Source organism: Telopea speciosissima, chromosome 9 (genome assembly GCF_018873765.1).
Source record: "Telopea speciosissima isolate NSW1024214 ecotype Mountain lineage chromosome 9, Tspe_v1, whole genome shotgun sequence".
In the NCBI taxonomy this organism is placed as follows: Eukaryota; Viridiplantae; Streptophyta; class Magnoliopsida; order Proteales; family Proteaceae; genus Telopea; species Telopea speciosissima.
Genome location: NC_057924.1, coordinates 12,549,791 through 12,571,860, shown reverse-complemented (window position 1 = coordinate 12,571,860; position 22,070 = coordinate 12,549,791). Strand labels below are relative to the sequence as shown.

At 37.6% G+C, this 22,070-nt stretch overlaps 1 protein-coding gene across 1 annotated transcript; it reads left to right on the top strand.

The window, feature by feature from the left end:
* Positions 1–473: 473 nt before the first annotated feature.
* LOC122640077 (wings apart-like protein 2) lies at positions 474–20,634 on the top strand. The gene is made up of 13 exons (XM_043833198.1): positions 474–1,273; positions 4,060–4,159; positions 9,653–9,992; positions 10,946–11,058; positions 12,820–12,948; positions 13,048–13,141; positions 15,238–15,348; positions 16,678–17,267; positions 18,068–18,336; positions 19,239–19,392; positions 19,591–19,688; positions 19,759–19,840; positions 20,242–20,634. Exons 1-13 carry the CDS (start codon positions 720–722, stop codon positions 20,323–20,325), a joined length of 2,718 nt encoding a protein of 905 aa, XP_043689133.1. The 5' UTR covers positions 474–719; the 3' UTR covers positions 20,326–20,634.
* Positions 20,635–22,070: the final 1,436 nt, after the last annotated feature.

The window sequence follows — 22,070 nt, the reverse complement described above, 5'->3', positions numbered from 1 at the left end:
TAAACCGGAACGACCATATATTTTAGTGTACAATCTCAACGGTCAAAAATAGTTTTCTCATGGGCCCATGACATGCAGTGATGGGACCCAAAACACAAAGATGAGACACGTGGCAGTTGTGATCATGATCAACCCAGAATCATGTGGATCTCAAACAGTAATTTCTTTCCTGACCAAAAGATCCTTACTTCGTACACACGAAGGCTACATATCTTCTCCAGTTATTGGCAAGTACTTGAAAAAAAGAAAATGACTGTCCGAACCGTTGGGCGTTGGAACCGGTTGCTTCCCTCTTTTGTTTTACCGGTACTTTTCAAGTGACTGGAGAGAAACCGCATCCACACGAAGAACTTGAAGGTTAGTACTGGTTCATCGCCTCATGACAGTATAGGCCAAGAGAGAGAAAAGAAAAGGGGAACCAAAAAAAAAAAAAAAACGCTCGAAATTTAAAAGGAAAAAAAAAGGGCAAAAGAAAAAACGGATAGAGAGTTTGATTGTTTGAAAAACAAAACCTTTTTCTTTCATGGCTTCTTTATGCTCTGGATGATCAGTTCTTGATCTTTCCTTCGAAGGTACGACCCAGAGCATGGAGCTCGTGTAGCTCCTATTCAGTTGATACTGGTTTCTTCTCACCAACCTCTAGCTGGTTTAGAAGAATTTTGCCCTAGAAGGGTTTTCGTTCTTTTGTCCAATATTGAAGATTTGGTGAAGATAAGAAGATGATTGTTCGAACCTACGCTCGTCGGAATCGCTGCATCAGTCGAAGCTACTCAGACTCGGGATTCGATGGAGGTCTCGAAGATAGCTTCAGGGATCCTCACTCGCAAGAAAATTCGCAAGAAATTTGTAGCTTTGCGTTCTCATCTCAAGACTCGTCTCCTTGGTCTTTCGATTCGGATGTTTACCCTTTGAATTCGTCTCAAGGTTCGTTCTCCGCCCTACCTCCGCGACCACCGGCTGGCGATTCCTCGTCGCAGGGAAATGGTATCGTTCGTGAGTCAAAGAAGCAGGTAAATATAGCTCGCAAATCAGAAGAAATTAAGAAAAACAAGTCGTCGATTTCTATGGGGGTTCGGTCGATTTCTGTACCTGCTACTTCTACCTTGATGGAAGCGCAAGAATTCGGGGAGATGATGGAGCACGTAGATGAGGTGAATTTTGCGTTGGATGGGCTCCGGAAGGGCCAGCCATCACGTATACGGCGTGCAAGCTTACTGTCTCTGTTATCCATCTGCTCCACTGCACAACAACGGCGGCTTCTAAGAGCTCAGGGGTAGGTCATTATGTATTTTTTTCTCCCATAAATTTGCGAACTTTATCTAGATTGGACAATATGTTGAATTGTGTAGTGTGTATTTCCATAATCATTCTCAATTTTTTCTTGAAACACCAGCAAAATCGGCGCTCAAGTTTATATCTCTTATGTTCTTTATTGATGTATTTTTTCTTTCTCCCACCAAATATATATGTTTTTGTGGAGGGTGTTAACGGTCAATTTTCTAGTCAACAATATTCGAGAATGTGTCCAGTGAACATGTGTTCTACACATAATTACACTATTATGTGCATTCCCTTCTAATCATTGATCCGTCATTGCGAACATGGACCAGTAGAATGGATGGAGGGAAAAGAAAGACACCAAGACTGTAATTATTTGGGGGGGGGGGGGGGAGAGGCTTCTAATTGAATGTTATCTACATATATAATTGATTAGCAAAAAAAGAAAATAAAGATACTGTCATTGCTATTGGCTAACGATTGGCCTTGTTCATATTTGGAAAAAGTGTTGACTAGGAGCACTAAGGGGATGTCGCCACTAAGGGGATTTGATCACAAAATCTCGCCAAGATGGGGAAGTGTAGTTCCCGGTTTTGGGGGTTCTTTTGTTGAGCTAATTTTTGTGATATTTTTCTAAGCTTATTTTAGTTAATTTTAATGACAATAATGTGCCAAGGATCCCATCTCTATTAGGGTTACCTTGTGCTTTCTTTCCTTTTGTTTCGCATTTCAATCTCAGTCGTTAGATTATCATAGTAGGCTTGAGACAATAGGGTTTAATTTTTCTTATAAATTGTAAGAGTTGTGCTCATTGAAGGGAGAATAAAATAGAATTTTATTCCACCGTTTAGTTGTTTATCGGAACCTTGAAGTGTTTTACCCCGTAACCCTAGGAAGTTATGTTGCATCATTGAAGAGTTGCAGTCTTCCCATGTCCTTGAAGAGTTACATAGAGTTTTGACTACAGTGTTCGTGTTCTCAGTTACATACTTGGTAGAGTGTGTTCTTGACTCTCCCGATCTGTAGCTTGCAACGAGGCTGCATCAAAGCCCCTAGGGCTATAGTAGTTGAATGGATAGAACTTTTGCTTTATTTGCTCAAATAGTGAAGCCCAGCCACAGGTGCTCAAAGACACATTCTTGATGAAACAATATTAGGTGCAAAGGAATGGCCTGTAGTGGATTCATTTAATTATTCATCTGTTTGTGCTTTGATAATACTAGCCAAGTATTGATGCCATTTTTCTAAGAAGTTATTGGAAATGTTCAAAGAGAAGAAAAAAGATGTTGGTAATAGAAAGACGGTTGGTTTTTGAATAATAATTGGTTTACTAGGGTCTAGGGGTGAGCATTGTTATTCCATTTCTTTGCATTAGTTATGAACGAGTCGACTAGGGAAATGCGGAGGAGGTGCTACAGTGTACATTGTTTGGGATTATGTGGTTTTGCATGATGGTCGGTTTACTAGGGGTCAGCATTGTGATTCAATTGCTTTGCTTTATGGATGAGTTGACTAGGAAAATGCAGTAGGAAGGGCTATGGTGTATGGTGTTTGGGATGATATGGTTTTGCTTGATGGCATGTGGTTAGGTAGGGGTTAAATCCTAAATCTGAACCATAAGGAGACATTTTAGAAACAGGAAGTTTGAAGATGATCTAAACTACTATACAATATTTTACCTCATTTTATTTTAAAATGGGAGCAGGCATGGGAGCATAGTTTTGTGACGAAGATATACCCAAAGCAACCATTCTGTTTGTCTGATCATCCATAAGGATGAGAGATTGTCCTTAGGATTAAAGTGTGGTGTATGAACTGGAGAGGGCCTTTTGCAGTTCTGTTTGTTCATTAAAGTGAGTGGAATTATTAAGACAACTATAAGGCCAATCACGTTCTATATATATATATATTGGCGAGACTAGCATGGATAAAATTAGAAATAGAGGGATTTAAAGGAACCTATTGGTAGCACCCGTCTTGGTCTTGTATGTTGAAGCCCAGTGACTGCCCGAATGAGGACTGATTGTGCAAATTGAATGAGGGGATTAATAATCACAGTGAAAAAAAATTAAACATTAGTTCCTGTGAGTTAACAAAAGACTGGTCCTCATAGAGAGGTATGGCCGTGGTAATGCTTGTTTGTGTTAGTGGACTAGTGTATGTTTTTCTTTTCCTACCTGGTATGAACAACCTGGGGTTTCCAGATTATATCAAGTTCCAAACTCTCTGGTCCTAGGAAGCACCACAGGTGTAGACACAACTCAAGAAACAAATACTGCCCTCACCAATTTTCATTTATTACCTTTCTTCTCTTATATACTTTCAAATATTGTCCACACAACTCTCTGCTGGTAAAATTCCAACTGAGCTGGTCTGATGGGTGAAAGAGAATCAAGAGATTAACCGATCGATTTACTCTAATAACCAGAACAATTCGTTTATTTCTGGACTGTTAGCTGTTCTGTTTCCCCCATTGCTGAGCACCCAAGACTGAGAGATGGAAGTTTTTGACTGATGATTACCTGATTGTGTGAAAAGTTCTGCATGCAGTCTACTGGGTGGTATTTGTTGAAGTGTGGGCTCAATAAACTTTGACATGCATCATGTGTACCATTTGCAGATCAACTATTTTTAGTAGTAGCTCGATTTTCCTCTTTTTCCTCTTTGTGATTTACTCTCTAATAGATATATGTATACTACATAGATGTATTCTTCCTGCTTGGAAGTGTAGCTAAGGTCTACTGCACGCATACTTTAACTCTCATAATACCATATTTTCAGGACCGCGAAGACAATTATTGATTCTATTCTGGGCATCAAATTTGATGATTCCCCCAGCACTCTGGCTGCTGCTGCTCTTTTCTACATTTTGGCAAGTGATGTAAGTTAATTGAAAATTTGCACTGGAAATTTCTTTGTGTCATATTATGGAATGCAATATTTTTTTCTTTCAATAGAATGCCAAAATGCTCAACCTCCTAACCGTGTAGTTTCCCATTCTGTAACTGTTGATGTTGGAAGGACTTCATGATTTGCTCAGAGAAGAATGCTTGCTGCCTCCACATATTAGCTGCAATTCCATTCATATTAGTATGTTTTTTCCCCTCCCAAAACTGCTTGCTTTGAGGAAAAGAAGGGTCTGGACCATTTGAGAATATGGGAAGACTTTATCGCCTAAAGATTTCATGTGTTTTCCTAATCAACTATTTGCATAAAATCTGGAAATTCTGTGGGCTGTCCTGGCTTTCCTCAACTTTTTTTAAATGAACTCCTGTTATTAAATCCCAATAGGACAAAAATGCATCACCTTATCTTTCCTTTTCTTGCATACGCACTAGCTTGGAACTAAATCTCGGTTGAAACTGACCGAAATCTCCTAGTTGTCTCAGTTTCGGGCCTGGCTGAAGCGAAACCCAGGGAGGCCCAGGGTCAAAGCCTAGTGTCAAAACTTCGATACGAGATCTGACACATCTCAGTTTTGGGCCTGACCGAAACCAGTTCTGAAACCGAGATCTCGATCCTTGCTCAGTAGTTTGGTGTTCTATTCTTTGCAATTTTAATTCCTACGAAGCTTTTTCAGTAATTGTTGTTTGTCCTCTTTTGATTTGATTAATTGGCTCTTTAAGAAATTCTTGGATGATACAAAATTTCATAGTTGGTGAAGGAGGGACTGATGGAGCCTTGAGAATACTTCTGTGGAGCTTTGTTTCCCACTCAGCCCACGTCTACAATTTAATCAGATCCTAAAAATCAGAAGTAACCCATAAATATCCCCAAGCTGGCCCCACCATAAATTTTCCACGCAAATAACATATCGGGCTGAAGATAAGCCTCATTGAATCTTGCCAAATCTGTCTTCAACTGGGCCCACAAGTGCTGTCATCATATAAGAAAATATCCTTATGTGATAATTCTATAAAACAGCTTCCATGGTTATGACAGATCCTAAAAGATAGGATCTGTGTAACTTCCATATCATAAAGCCATATCTTCCCCATATTGGGCCCACGGGCTGATTTTAAGGAGCTGGAGATAAAATTGCTCCATACGTGGGAAATAAAGATGGCAGTTTCAGTTTCCTAAAATACAGGAAACTTGTAGCTGGAGATAAAATTGCTGCCTTGCTGGACAAGAAGCTGTAAGATACCAACTGGCCCAAAATTCCTGATCCTACGGAACCCCAAATCCTCACTCACATAAGTTCAATTTGAGTCAAAGAACTGGTTTAATAATGAACCAAATCCACCCAGATCAAACCAACCATGTCGCAAGTAATACACTCATAATCCCACATGGAAGAGTCAATTATATTTAAACTAAATCTCTACAGCTTTACCATCATGAAAAATATGGAAAGAACAAACTCTTCATCAAACAGGAAAAAGCATAAGGGTTATGGTTGATTCACATCCTACTTTTTGGAAGAGGGAGCATTTCACCTATCATATTGAGCTCACTCCAACATTGATTATTGGCAAACCCAAACTCCAAATAATTAACAGAAAAAATTTCAAGAATACAAATATATAATGTTTTGCACATGAAGAGTTGAGAATATTCGTTGGAATGGTTATTTACAATGGTTTATTGCCCCAATGTGGAGTGAGAGTACTTCCGATGGGAATTAAAGAATTTAAAGAGCTTAATCGGTATGTTTTAGGTTTGATTGGACGATTTCCCCCCCCCCCCCCCCTATTTTTGATTTTTTTCAAGGTATAACCTATTCTTGGATGGTTTTGTATGAGGTGTTGGATTTCCCCTTTCATTTTTTACTATTTCTATGTTCTCAAGGCATCATCTGCTGGGCACGGCCAAGGAGATCATGCGGCTAGGTAGTTTATTTGCGTATTACCAGATTTTTGGGGAAAAGAGCCCATATTTGTTTCTTTGTCAAAGAATCGGTAAAATGTGTATTTTAAACTATAAAATGTTTTGAAAAAAATCCTATTAAAAAGAGAACAACAAGGGGAAGAAACGGGGGGAGAACCTTTTGTCCTCACAGCCTCTTCCTTTTCTCCCACCAACTCTCTGAGTGGGTCTACTGCAGAATGCAAATCTCATTTGTATTGCTCTAAGTCCCAGACCTTTCCCTTCTCCCTCTGAAAATTGCCTTCAGATCTTACCAGCCACTGCAGGTATGATGCAAAGATGATAAAGACAGTGGAAAAATGTATGCACCCTACTCCTTTTCCCCTTCTCTCTGTGTGTGTGTGTGTGTAAGCCATTGTGCTGTTCTCTATTCCACATATCCCTTCTGTCATTCTCTCTGCAACTTGAGATGGTGAGTAATTGCTGCTGTCTTTCTCTTGTGTTTGTGCGTGAATGTGACTACTGCGGCATTGCTCTCTTTCTCTTTTCTCTTCTTGCATTCTCTTTGCAACTTGAGACAATGAATAATTGCTGCCCCTTCTCATCTCCTCTCTCTGTTTGCGCGTGTGTGTGTACTGAGATGTGCTGATCTATGCTCCTGTGCAATTTAGCAGAAATCATCTTTCCATTAGAAATTTCAATTAAGGAGAACTTTTCTGGGCCCAGAAAAGAACAAAGGCTTTTGACTGATTAATCATGCCATTTTTTACTTTTTTCTTTGGCTATCCCTATTTCTTACTGCTATATTATGGGATCTTTTTCTGGGTTTTCTTTTTTTTCTCCTCCTTTACATCTGATATACTTTTCGTTGTGTGTGTGAGTGAGCAACATGACAAAAAGTATGAGGATTTTTTCACTAGGGTTTTATTTATTCACCCATGTAAAGATAATAAAGGCCTTCACTTCTATTTTAGATAAATTGAAATTGGAATAATCTTCCTCCAGATTACATAAAGATGTAAGGTGGTTAAGCAAGCCAGAGTTGTGGAATAAACACTACCATATGTAGGGAACATGCCATGGGGTCAAAATTGAGTTATTGTTGGTGAGCCAGGTTTGCATGAACCTCTTTCTGTAGTTTTATCCTGAATTCTTCAAATACAAATGCATAGTAGCTGTAGAAACTTTCCCCAACATTTTTTTACACCTTTAACTCTTTTGACCTATCTTTCAACCATTTTATTCCAAGTCCAAGCCAAATTATCCCCTACATGTCCCATACTGTATTTTCCCCATCGCCGAATCAACTATGGGTAGTCTAGGCAACATATGCCTGGGAAAAGCCTTTCTAGGAACTTGCTTCAGTACTTAGGTATATACCTGGTGACAAGGCATGCGCATAAGCCCATTTTGCCTTGTTGATCATCCTATCAATTAAAAATATATACCTAGATGCTGTTTTAATTTTTATTGGTTCTTCTGTATAAGTATCATATATGAACAAGATCATGAGAGAAAACTAATACATGTTAATGAGCTTTCATTAGCATCCATTTGCCGTTATTGATGTGCTGCATATGTTACTATATCCATGTGCTGTATGTGTTAGAGTGAATCAAAAAAACCAAGGGTAGGGTTTGAGATTTCATGATTGAGGGTTTGTTGGTTTGCCAACACAATTGCTTTCTTTATCATATTTAAAGGGGTCTTTCTTTCTCATATGATGTGCAACTTTTGTCACACTATGATGGATGATGACATGGTGAAAATCGAGGAGAGAGAGATACCACCAAGTGACTATTTTAGATATCTGGGCTCTATCATACACAAAGAAGGTGACATAGATGATGTTTCACAAAGAATTAAAGTAGGATGGATGAAGTGGAGAGGTGCGACCGGAGTTCTGTGTGACCGATATGTTCCTTTAAAGCTTAAAGGAAAGTTCTACAGGATTGTTGTCCGACCGGCTATGATGTATGGGTCGGAATGTTGGGCAGTTAAGAAGTGCCATATAACGAAACTATGTGTTGCAGAGATGAGTATGTTAAAATGTATGTGCGGCAAAACTAGGAAGAATAAAGTGAGGAACGAACGTATTAGAGCTGATGTGGGAGTTGCCTCGATCAATGACGAGCTCCGAGAATGTCGCCTGAGGTGGTTTGGCCATGTGCAACAGAGGCCTAGGGATGCCTCAATAAGGAGAAGTGATCTGATGTCGATGAAGGAGCTAAAAGAGCTAGGGGCAGGCCTAAAATGACCATTGGTGAGGTTGTGAAGAATGACATGCATGGTCTAGGTCTTGTGCCAAGTATGACCTCCGATAGAGCCTATTGGAGGGCAAGGATCCCTGTTATCGACACCATGTAATTGAGATCTTCCTGAATTCCTAGGCTATCCTCTTTCCTCTTACTTTCATCTCTCATTTTCCATTACTTACCTTTCTTATCCCATTTTTTTTAAAGTTTCTCTTACTTTCCTTCCCCTTTGTAAGGACCTCAGTTTTCTCTACTTTGTTTTTTAAAGGATCCATGTAGCCGACCCCATTTACTTGGGATAAGGCTTTGTTGTATTGAGGACATGCCAATCTCGGCTATCTTCCTCATTTTCACTGAAAATATCTGGTAATTTTGTTGTTTATCATGACTTGTGGGCTTTGATCAGGAGTGCAACTTAAGCTAAGCAAATATAATTAGTTTGTTTGATGCTCCCTCTGTACAACTTGCTTTTCTTAATTGTTTTATGTCTATTCAGAAAGAGAATTTGGAGGTTTCAAATCTTTAAAAACAGCAGTATGTTGAATATGATTTATACAGTAAACTTGATGCATCACAACTAAACTGCATTAAGTCTTTTTGGTGGTTTTGTCAGAAGGTTGGTTGTAATGGAACTACATTCATTATTGAGTTGAGGATGTTTTGTTGGAATATGTAATCCAGAATACCCCCACGGGTATTCTGGTCCCTTTGGGGTTAGTTTATTTTTTATGTTATTAAGTGTAAGTCGGCTATGTGGGTTTTAGTCCCACATCGCCTATTTTAGTCTCTTGTAACTTTCCCCTCTATTATAAATAGAGGGGCTTACCTATCAATTAAAACAAGTTATTATTCTCTCTTTTCTCTGTTCTCTTCTCTCTCAAGTTACTGGTTGGAGGTCTTAGGTTTTTTACATTTTGCATTTTTATCCTCCAGTTTTTTTGTTGGCATTTTGGCATCTGTTGCTGAATATATCATTTGGGTTGGTTGATGGTTTGTTATAGAATGTTTGAGCTTTTTTCCTTTTCCAAACTCTCCATTCTCCATTTATGGATCTTTTTATGATGCTTTTTGTGGATGGTTTCTTTTTTTATTCTGGACTTCATATTCTGATATTTTAAGCACTTTGTTGCATGGGACTCTTTGATTGCATGTCCTAGTTTTTCACTTTTTTTCTGAACGTCTGGAATTTCATTTTGGTAGCCTGATATAACCACAATTAATTAGATAAGACAGTTGAGTAGCAAACATGTTCAGACATGTCATTTTTTCTCAGTTAAATTCCTGAAGTTTTTGAAATTTTGGCATTTCAGGGTCAAGATGATCACCTTTTGGATTCACCAATTTGCATTCATTTTCTGCTTAAATTATTGAAACCACCTATTGCTGATACCACAGTAGAAAAAGCACCAACAATTGGTTCTAAGCTTCTATCGTTACATAAGGATCCTGGTGCTTTGAGAAATGCCGCAAAAATATTAGATTCTACTTCCAATGCTATCATTTTGAAAGTTCATGAGCTTCTTTTGAGTTGCAAGGAGATAAAAGTAAGCAATGTGGACAATGATGGGATGGGCAGGCCAGAGTTGAGCCCAAAATGGATAGCTCTGCTGACAATGGAGAAAGCATGCTTATCTGCTGTTTCTCTTGAAGGTACTCCAACATCTTTTCTCCTTTGTTCTTTTTGGGAGCCTGAAGTGTTTCTTTGTCAATATTGTCATTGTAATTGTTTCATGTCTCAAGATATACTACTGATTGGCCAGAGAACTTTGATTGATGATTGGATCAATCTCCTAGTCAACATTAAATGTATCAACGTTTGTAGAATCCTTTTGGTTCAGGTCTATGACTGGTAAATGGATATGTTTGAAGATGAGATGGACTCCTCTCTTAATGTAGATTGATAAAAATCCTTAATGACATTCTTTTGAATCTATTCTTTTTTCCCTCATCATTCAATAAAAAACGATAAAATTTCAGGGTTTTGATTGAGGAATCTTTGTTTGTTTAGCCGGATTATCATTTTCATTTGTTTCTCTTCTGATCCACTAATGAACCACATCTTTTAGTTTTTCCTATCAGCTTGTTATGTTTTCGTTGGTTTCCCTTCTTTTGATTTTATGATGTACCTTAGGTTTTCTTTGATTGTTCAGTGTAGGTTATACCATATTCTTTTCATTTCTTGTATTATATTCCTAAGAACACCTGTTACTGAAGGATAGTCTGCAGTCAGCAGGTCACCACTGTTTGTCGCTGAGCATGTATCATGAGGCATCCTGAATTGGGTGCTGCACTCCTTTAATTATTCATGTTGTAACTCAACTGTTTAAGTTTATACGAGTATTCATCCATATGGTCAAAGAGTTCTTTATTTTCAAGACAAATTTCTGGGCTCCAATTCTGCAAGATGCTTTCTGTGAGCTGCTTAAGTTGATCACTTCTTAGAGCTCAGAGGCTTTTTTTATTGTTTTTATTTTGATTTTGTTCAAAGATAAGAGTGGAGAAAATAGAGTACTAATTTCAGAGGATCGTGTTTTATATTAACATATGATCTCCTTACCCTTTTAATGGTTGCTCATGGGCTCTCTGTGTTTTTATTCCTTCAGACACCTCTGGCACCGTGAGAAGGATTGGAGGAAATTTCAAGGAAAAATTTCGAGAAGTTGGAGGACTAGATGCTGTGGTTGATGTGGCAGCAAATTGCCATTCCATTATGGAGGTCTGACCTTTTATGTTTATTTCATGAGCATTATGATAGCCGACCCCATTTAGTTGGCATAAGGCTGAGTTGTTGTTGTTGTCATGAGCATTATGATACGTCACAGTCAAAATGGAATAAATAAATGATTTAAGGCTTTAATGCTAAAATAATCATGATAGTAACTTGCTGAAGCATTATAATACTGGCAGTTTCGATTACAAATGCATTTTATTGCCTTATTGTGATCATCCATGAGCCTTTATTAAGAAACTGGGGTGAATGAGTTACTTATGACAGTCTAAATCATTCATTTTTGTTGAGAATGTCATATTGTATTTTTCCCCTGAGAAGTGATCCAATGGTTGGAGGATAACGAAATTAAAGAATCTTGTGACTACTAATGAAAAGTCATGCTTTACATTTTCAGATGAGTTTGGCAGCATATTTATATTCTCGAGCATTTCTTTTTCATTCCCTAGCTCAAATAGTTTCAGAAATGGGTTAATCTGGGATCAGGTTAGATTTGTCTTCTAAAATTGGAAATTGAACCAAAAAGAAGTTGTAGCTGCCCAAATTACTGGCATGACCAAGAAAAAAACCAGGAGGAAATCCAATTTTTTCCTGAACGTCCATGCTTGGCTTTGTGCTTAAATATAAAGATCAAATTGAACCATAAAAAAGGCATTTCTGCCAAAATTACTGATGGTGACCAAGAAATAAGCGGGAGGATAGCCAGTTTTCTTGAATGTCCTGCTTGGTACGCACTTAATACATTTTTGACCAGTTCAAATATGGATGGCTTCAATGAATTTTTTTTGTATGTCTCAAATCTGCTCTCTATCTTTTTTCATTGGTTTTTATCACTCTATATCTTTAGTAATGGAGCTTATTGTGTAGCTTAACATGGCATTTTGTTCTCTTTCTTACGTAGGTGCACCTTTAGTGTATTGTAGTGCTCTTATAGTTATATCTCAATAGCTGGCATATATGTTCTTGTTCTTTTTCTTACATCGATGCACCTTTAGTGTATTTTTAGTGCTCTTATATCTCAACACCCTGAGCCAAGATAGCTAAGAGAGCTGGAAAAGTTTTGTTTGCTTATTTTTTTTTTTTAGTTTGGAGATACTGTTTGTAACACAAAGTGTCAAAGTGAAGGTCGGGCTATTTTGGCTATTAATTAGACAGTCTGATGGTTCCAATCATGCAGTTCACCATAATGTCAAATGGGCTTGTGGGCTGGTGTGTGAGGTTGCTTTGTTCCAAATGAGAGGTTTCTAGTCAATTTAAAGTTTCATCCTTTTATTATGATGAGCATGGGTCTATGCCCCAAGTGTCTAGTTTGACGGGTCTTTCATCCCTCTGGATGGTTTCTTACCAAGTCAGTGGTTTTTGAAGCAGTGCAGGGTTAGTACGACCATTATTGGGAGTTGGGACAGCTTGACAGTTCTCGTGGTTTGATTGTACTGGTTTAGAGACTTAGGCTCATATTCTTTGACATCTTCCAGTAGTTCTCTGATCCATTGGCTGGAACTATTTTAACTTGATCACTGGATCTTTTCATCACCTCTAGGGAATGATGTTTCAGAGGGATGATAAGTTGGTGCATTGGTTATTACTGTTGTGTTGCATCGGTTATAATGTCGATATTAATTGCAATTCATTTGTTGATGAAGGATGCCATGTGTTCTACTTTTAGATGTTGGTGTTTGTTTAGCAATTTACATTATTTACTTGATACTGCTTCTAGATATTTTTTCATACCAATAAGTTTGTTTGCAGGGATGGTCGCCATCTAGTTTGTCCTCTATTTGGGAGTTAAAAGATGATGTGGCTCTGCAAAATTTGGTGTTCCTCTTAAAATGTTTGAAGATCATGGAGAATGCAACTTTCCTGAGCAAGGATAATCAGGTAAATGTTGAATGCGTTTTCAGTGTGGGTGAGATGTGGGACTTTGGTCTCATTAGATGCTTATAACGTTTTTTATCTTTCATGTATGCTTTGTAACAGAATCATTTACTTGGGGTGGACAGAAACTTGGACCGGGATGGATCCCTGCTTTCTTTTGCAGGACTCATTCTAAGTGTCATTAAAATTCTTTCAGGTAACTGAATATGCTGCACTTCCCTTTATATGTTTTGAGCGTGAGTGTTTTTTTTTTTTCCTTTTCTCCTTAGGCTCTATTTATTTCAATGGGAATATCTTAGAGGAGTCGTGATGAAGACCAGTTACCTGTGGGTCAGATTACTCGACAACAACCACACAGGACAGAATCACAGGGAGACAGAATATAAAAGTTATGATAGAATCTAATGGTTGGATGAAGGTGAAATAGAATCGAATAGTCCTCTAAACAGTTTATTTAAGCCCTCCAAATATCAGGCTGATCCACTGGTCGGATCTGCTGGAACAGTAGATGGAATTTAGAAACAGAAAAAAAACAATGATAACTCACAAACCAGATGTCAGATGGACCTCCAGTTCATTTCGAAGAAAGAACTCATACGGCAGAATATTTGATTAAAGTTTGAGCCCTATTGGATGGTTGGATTGGAAGAAACAGTATGACAAAGCCACAGTTAGAATAGGGTAAAAAACAGAAACCACAGTGGGAGGTGGGGGATTTAATAAAATCCTGCTGAAAAGTGACTAACAACTAGCTGTATTAAAGTAATAGTAAGAGACAAAGAGGGATAGAGATTAACTACTAATAACCATGATAGAAGAAAAGATGGTTCCTGGAATATGACAGAACAGTATGGAAGAAGAAGAAGAAAGAGAAAGAAAGAAGATGAGAGAAGGATATGGCTTGGCTTTGCCACCAACCTAGGTAAGGCTTCACCACCTTGGGTTGCACTTGTTTCACCACAAGAGCTGCTGCTCCATTGAAAAAGACACCAAATATAGCCAAACCATTTGATGCTGGTCTCTCTCTCTTTTTATTTATGAAAGGGATTTTCTTATTGACACCCCTCAAGGTGTCAAATAATTTGTAACCTTATGTTTTTTGCCCTTTTAGTATAGCATACAATTTTTTCAATGCGGGTAAATATTGCCATTTCACATGTGTACTTGATAAATGAGCATGATAATAACATAATGATGTCACTTTCAAATTATATTCGAATACCCTCAACTTAAAGAACTTTTGGGAACTTCTCATCTCATTTCCCATCACTCTTGTACATCTCTTGTTTCCCTTATTTTTGTCTAGACCTCAATTTTACCTAATTTGTTTGATTGGATCCATGTAGCCGACCCCATTAAGTTGGGATAAGACTGAGTTTGTTGTTGTTGTTGTTGTCAAGTTCTCAATACACCTATAGAGGTGTCATTCTGACACTCCCTTTATAAAAAGTGATTGCTACATCCAAAATAGGAAACTCTCAATGTAATGAGATATCCTTGACAACTAAGTAACAATAGAATAGAAAGTTCCCAAAACAGCAACTACTAAAGATCTACCAACTTAAATTAGAACAACTTCCAATACAAAATAGAAACTTGCTAACATAGCCTCTACAGACTATTACAGCAGCATATAAAGATCTTCTAGTCACATCTATGGCCCCACATGGCCCACACATGAGATAAGTACTAGTTCTGGTCCATACCAGAACCTGGTACAAAACAGAACCAAAACCCAGGTCAAAAATCAGTTAGCCTGGTTCTTTCTCCTCCTACGGTAGACTTGTATTGCATCAGGTCGTTTTAAAAGGAATAGAAATTTTGGATAGATTCCAATGGTTTGATATTCCTATCTCTAATTCATATACCTTGTATATGATCTTCTAGAAGCAAAGGTTCTAGTTGCAGAAAATTCTCAGAAATAGAACTTTTATTTGATTTTTCTAGTGCTGTTTAGAAAATTACCATCCATGGAGGACACTACCTGCATCATATGGTCAGATATTTTATCCTAACTATGCCAATATGCTTCCTGTCCTACTGTAAAGAAAAAGGACAAAAGTGAAAAAGTCATGCAAAATAAATTTTATAATTAAAGAAAAAGGACAACAGTGAAAAAGTCATGCAAAATAAATTTTATAATTAAAACTTCATTTTCCAGGAATATTTTCTCATTGAAAGAGTGCCTTAGAGAATGATACATTTATGGGTTGTGGCTTATCAAGTCTGAGAATGTTCCCCAAATAAGTACTTCCTTTTTGCCTACCAATGATGTATTTCTTTGGTTTCCAGGTCTCTCTTTGCTTCACAGCTCATCCACCCATTCCAATGATGAAAAACATCATTCTTTTTCTGAAGGGATGGATCGTGCTTCTGAAATTTCTTTGAAGGAAGACGAAAAAGGTACTGCCATCAAATTTTCTCCTTAATTTCTGGGGATAACTCCTCTTTTTATTTTTTTTCTTTTATTGAATATTAGAACCTCTAAGCTGTAGTATGTTATCAGTTACTGAAGCATTCACATTTTCATGAAGAGATTTGCTTAAACTACCTTTTGGAGATTAAAGATTTACCTTATGCAGGGAATTATATTTTCCTATTTATATGTTTTCCGGGTTTCATAGCATTCAGTAATATGGTTGTGGTTACCCAAACTGGCACCTAGTTGTGAAATCTATTTATATATTTTTTTTATCCCGTATTAAAACTAATTATCTTTCTTTTATTAATAAAGTTGCACATATGAAGGGCAACACTTAAATCTGGTCAGAGTCAAGTCACCGGAAAATCTTGCATCCTAGATATGTATGAAAAATCAAGGAACAGATCAGTCCTCAATGTGGCTAAGGCTTCTTGACAGGAAATGGCTTTCTTGTTTGTACTGGTCAAGGAATCACTTTATTGTTACGGGTATTGTTAACAATACTAGGCAATTAAAAAAACTAATTAGTTGAACCTCTCCAGTCTCCACGTTGAAAATAATTAATTAAGACTCGAAAGAAAGCAAGCTTACTTGCAGTAAATCCATCTCTTCTAATGCAACCAATATGAATTTTATAACAAAATCAGAAATCACCAACCAGAATCTATGAAGAAGAAGAAGAGGAGGAGAAAGAAAGAAGAAGAGAAGAGAAGAGAAGGAAGAAGTAAACCGAGAGACAGATCAAGTAGAGAGAAAAGTGGTTCATGGTTTGGCTTGATTGTCCAACCACGAATAGTAGCATTTATTAATTATAACCCTAATCTATTACAATGACACAAATACCCTTACTATCACTTAACTTAAACACCACCACACTTTCTAATAGCATGTCTCATAAACATAAGCCTAAACACTAACATAAATTATAGATGCCACCATTAATATTAAAATATCACCACAACTTTAACAAATATATTTAATAGTTAAAATGGGAAATGTATTAGTTGACACTAATTAACAGAATCATTGAAAAGGGAGCTGCAGATGATTATTTTGCTTCTCTTTAGAGTCATAACTAATTATTTTTATAGGAAGGAGATTTAGTAAATTGTTACCTTAATTATTTTCTGTTTGTTGTTGTTTTATATCATCATCATAAATGAATACAGATCATGCAGTGGATTCGTAATAAATAGTCACTCACTGTACTCATTACAAATCTAGATCTCAGAGTAGTTATATTTTCATCTTAAATTGCAAACTCTATGGCGAATGGTTTTGATCATGACACTTTCTTCCTAAATCTGCAGATGACCGAAATGGTAGTTTAGCTTATTCTTCTATAGGATGTTGTAACACAGAGCGTGCAACTGACATAAAAGGCTTCAAAGTACCTCAAAAACGTCAAAGGTTGTCATCCAGTTCCCAATCAAGGGTGTCTGTGTCAAGTTTTGAGGCCACTACTGCATGTTCGGTAAAGAAGGGAGAAAATTCATTCACTTCAGGTTCTCTCATTGGGAGATTAAAGAATTCACATGGTGGAATTGTTGGAAATGCTGATGGATCGAAGATGAATGCAGGTTCAAGCAAAAGACCTAATGTCACTGAAGACATTAAATATGGAAGTCAAGAAGACAGTCAAGATCCGTTTGCATTTGATGAAGATGAATGGGAACCCACCACATGGGATTTATTATCTAAGAGAAAAAAAGTACCCCCAACTAGGAAAAGTAGGTTGGCAATTAGAGAGCCTGAGGAGGGATGTGAACCCCTATTGAGAACAAGTCACCTTGAATCAAGTAATTCAGAAAATCATTATTCCTGTGAACCCTCCTGTTCATCTTCAGCTGGAAAGGAAAACTCTGAACTTCTTGATGACTGTCTTCTTACTGCTGTTAAGGTACCAAAGTCCGATGTTTCTTTTTTTTTTTTTGGGGGGGGGGTGGGGTTTCCTTGTCTTTTGTTGTTTCTTCTCTTCCACAGATGTCTCTGTACTAAACTGGATATTTTGGATCATGCGAATTTCTCCCTATCCTGGGTAGGAGTGGGTCCCAGCTGCATTTGTGCATGCTGTTTCCGCTTTCCATATGAAGACCTAGTGTAGGTTTCTATCTAGCCTAACTTCTGTTTAATGCTCATGACCAAATTTAGAACCATTGGTGTTACAAGAGAAATACAGGGTTTGTTACTTTTTTTTGTTCTCTTTTATATGGACACACAATAAGAGATGGTAAGAGAGATTCCCCCCCCCCCCCTTCTTTTCCGTCATTGTTAATGGATAGAGTGAAAGGATGTAATGAGGCAGATTTTATTTATTTTTTCCTTTCCTTAATAGGAAAAGCTGAAGGACCATAAGAAGATAAAATTTTGAGTCTTGGTTTTAGAGCTTTTTATGATTATTTTTGTTGGGTCTCTAGTAATATCCCTCCTTGACTTGATCCAAATCATGTAACTCTGTGTGACTCAGCTGTGATTCCATATAGAATTGCGTGTGACTTGGCACAATTTCTAAAGGGGGACCTAGTTTTCTTGACTCTTGGCCTCAGCTGTGATGAAACTATGAATCAACTTGGTGACTAGGTCAAGTTGAGCGAAGTTTTCCTACTGTTGTACTTTTTTAATTTGGACATGATTTGCTACATATGTACCAGCACCAACAGAGCAAGGTTCCAATGTTTTTTCATTTTTATATCTTGGCAGGTTCTAATGAATTTGACGAATGACAATCCTGTAGGATGTCAACAGATAGCTGCTTGTGGAGGACTAGAAACCATGTCTGATTTGATTATTTGCCACTTCCCGTCATTTAGCTCATGCTTATCTCCCCACAGCCAGCTTGAAGAGAATGTCTTATCATCTATTGAACTCGATCGTCCGGATGACAGACATCTTACAGATCAAGAGTTAGATTTTCTTGTTGCTATTTTGGGCTTGCTTGTGAACTTGGTTGAGAAGGACAGTCACAACAGGTTATAGTTTGTTCCTTCTATTGATTATTTAGCTTCAGCTTCTGTCCTAAAACTGTCATCGCATAGATAAAATAAGTAGCCAAGGTTTTATCTTTCATAGGAAATTCCTGAGATTGCTATTTTGAAGGAAAAATTAATGATTTGAAAAAATATTTTCTGTTTCCACTCTGTTTTTTTCTCCTTTCCTATGTTGAATGTTCTCCATGTTTAAGTTATGGTTCCATCTGCTCGTCTGGTTCAGTTAATTTCCCCCATTTTATCTGCTCCCATTCTTTAAAATTATATAAATATGAAAAATAAATTTCCAATTTTGGATTTTTTGGAATTTCAGATATTATTTTGATTAACAAATAACAAAAGAATTATTTTCAGCTAGATTTCTCATGAATTTTCTAAATGATGAAATTTTGTTTTGTTAAAGACTTAGCTGGCATATTGTTGCAGCAATTTTAGATTTCTTAAAATCAATTTGTTGATCCCTAGGCAATCTAACCTTGTTTTATGTTTCGATCCCGTGCTTGAATGATCCTTGTGTATGCTAATTGTACACACTTTTTATCTGGATGTCATAAAGAATTGCTGTCAGATGCTTACATTCTGGCATTTGAGATTTTCCATGTGCCCTTTCCGAAGATGCATGCCAACTCCCCCTGCAAGCACTCAACAAATATGGCATGGTTGGGACTTGGGACATGGGAGGGATGGTTCCTCCCATCTGACCGAGCTTACCCAATGGTTACTACACACAGGCACTAGGCAGTAGTTGATAGACCTATATAATTATAATCTCTTATACCCAGATAATTTAAGCTGCCCATGTTTTCAATCTCATAGCATGTTGGTTTATGAGAAGGGAATACCCCGCTGTTAGCTTGTAGAACTTATGGTTAGTGATGCTGCAGATCACGGCTAGTGGCAGCCAGTATTGCATTACCTGGCTCAAGAGGATCAAAAGGGAAGGAGGGTTGCAGGGATGTAATTCAACTACTGTGCACCATCTTTTTGGCCAACCAAGGAGCTGGTGAGGCAGTTGGAGATGGAAAAGTATCGCCCTGGGTAAGTCAGTTGTGCAGTTTATTAGCAAAATGAACTGGCTGGTTTGGGATCATTTCCTGGTAGTCATCTAGTGCTCCATGTATAGAAGAGTGTAATGGGATTGGTGCCTGTAGAAAATTGGGGGAAAATTGTTTCTGGGTTCATTGGTTTAATCTAGTTTACGTTCTGAAATTTGTACCTGTGTTCACATCGAGACAGGATGATGAGGCTGCTGTGCTGCAAGGTGAGCGTGAGGCCGAGAAGATGATTATAGAGGCTTATGCAGCTCTCCTTCTTGCTTTCCTTTCAACTGCAAGGTTTGCCCTTCCTCTACTTTCACTTGTAGATTACTCTCAAGAAGGTTATTAACAGTTTGACTGCTGACAGTTGGAGTGCACGTGAAGCTATTGCTAGCTGTCTCCCAGATCACAATTTGGAAGTTCTTGTTCCTGTATTGGAAAGATTCGTGGTAAGTATCCTATTATTAGTTGGGCCTTCTGATGGGTAGAGTAAGGAATTGTCATTTTTTGGGGGGGCGGGGGGGGGGGGGAGGCTTCATGAGGATGTTATTTTTCTTCGTTCTTGTGTTTCCCACCACCAGAAAAACTAATGGAAGACAGTATTTTGTAGTTACTAGTGTAAAGAGTGAGCCATCTCTTTGTTGATTTTTATTGAAGTTGTAGGCTACCAATTAGGATTGGCCATTATCTGAGACCTAGTCTGATTTCGCGAATCTAACCATTTCATATACAAAATTTGAATGTTAATTCTATTTTTTGATAGTGTCACTTTTCATGATGTTTGTTGTCTAATTCAATAGAGATGGACGTGATGATATTTTGCTGCACACTCTTCCTTTTCCTTCTGCAGGCATTTCATCTGACGTTGAATATGATCTCACCGGAAACCCACAAAGTAGTGAGCGAAGTAATAGAATCTTGTAGGGGGCCTTGAGAACGTAGAGATTTTGTATAGTCTCACTCATCTCTTCCTCAAAGTTTCGGACTAACTGTTTGTTTACTAACATGATGCTCTGTGGTTATTTGGGGTGGCTGTGGAACAATATCTTGGATTTTGAAACAGGTTGTATTCTGGTTGATGAATTCTCTTTTTTTTTTTTTTTTTTTTTTGGGGGGGGAGGGTCCCCTTCTTTCTTTTCTACATTATTTGCCAGCTCTATGTGCGGGTGGTGTTACACTCCTACTGCTGAATGGTTGTATACTAACTAAATAATATCAGAATTTCAATTGTTGTTCTTGTTCTACTGTCTTCAATGTGTTTCCGTTTCCTCTTTCATGGCATTGACATTATAATTTTCACTTTCTTCTGATGCAAATACATTACCTTGGACCAACCCAAAACCAGTTGGCTATCCAGATGGAGATGAACCAGGTAGAGATTGAGTTTTTGGAATTTATGTTATTTGGAGAAATATTGTCTTTTAGTTTATTTTATTCTGTTTATTTTATAAGTTAGTCACAGGATAATTAGTATCCCTATTGTTCTTAGTTTCCTAGTTAAAGAATTTTTTTTTTTATTAGTCATAGTTAAAGAATTAGTCTTTATTTTTAGTAGTCTTTTATTTCTCTTTATATATGATGTAATTCCTCATCGTTGGAGGCAAATTTCAAGAATGAATTGAGTTTATGGTTTGAGTAGCCTGAAGGCTATTTATTATGTCTTCCTCGTCTTCCTCCTCCACCTTATGCTATTTATTTTGTCTTCCCCCCTGAAACTCTGATTTCTACCGAGTTCCCATCTTCTCCTAACCGGCCATCCCATCATCTTCCTTTGGGACCAGGGTTTTAAAACGTGGAATCGCTGTGGTGATTAAGATCCGGATCAGATCAGTATCGGCTGGAATCAATCTCCTAGAACCCTAGAATCGGTTCTCACATAAAGAAAAAGGAAATTTATAGGGTGATACGGCTGATTCACTGATCCGATTTTGGATTCTTAAATCCCTGTTCAGGATCATACTGCCTGGTTGCACACATAAGTCTAACGTATATATGTCAGTGGAACACTCGGATTGTTGGACCGACACACCCCAACTAAATCCAGTCATTTAGGTTATCAAAAATTAAGGGTGTCAAATGGTCGGTTTGGTTTGGTTTCTTCCCTGGTTTTTTTTGCATATACGATTGAAACTCAATCACTAAAGGGTTCAGCCAGAAAAAGCCAAACCGATTTCTTTTAACTATAACTTCTTAGCCTATTTTCCGAATTCGGTTTTTTCGTTTATAAGAGAAGAAGTATAAAAAGAAAAAAAAATTCAATTGATCGGTTTTATTGGTTTCTTTTATAGGTATTTTGGTTTTGGTCCAAGCGGGACGGTTTCAGTTTTTTGACAGTTTCTAAAAATCAAAATCAATACCAAACAGATGAGAGGAGTTTGGTCGATCAATTTTATTCGGTTCAATCGGTATGGTCTTAATATTTACATTCTATAAAAAAAAGGCTCTGGATGGCTAACGTTTCTATTTTAAAAAACCGATTCTGGATCCGTCCAAATAATTCCCAGGCTTTTCATCTGAAGCTCGCTCAGTATATTATTGGTTGGTGAGATCTAACCAAGTTTCACCTTAGAAAATAAAAGTTTTGAGAACCTATCCCAGATTTGGATAATGGAATTCTCATTTTGCATATGACCAATTCTACGACCCTAGGGTTAACTTTTAGACCCCACCACTTGCATT

What these genes read in the sequence shown, in the direction of transcription:
- LOC122640077 (XM_043833198.1), top strand. Translation starts at nt 720, where the DNA reads ATGATTGTTCGAACCTACGCTCGTCGGAATCGCTGCATCAGTCGAAGC. An exon ending in GCTTTCCTTTCAACTGCAAG is followed by an intron (nt 19,689 to 19,758) that starts GTTTGCCCTTCC and finishes GACTGCTGACAG; the next exon opens with TTGGAGTGCACGTGAAGCTA. An exon ending in CTGTATTGGAAAGATTCGTG is followed by an intron (nt 19,841 to 20,241) that starts GTAAGTATCCTA and finishes TTCCTTCTGCAG; the next exon opens with GCATTTCATCTGACGTTGAA.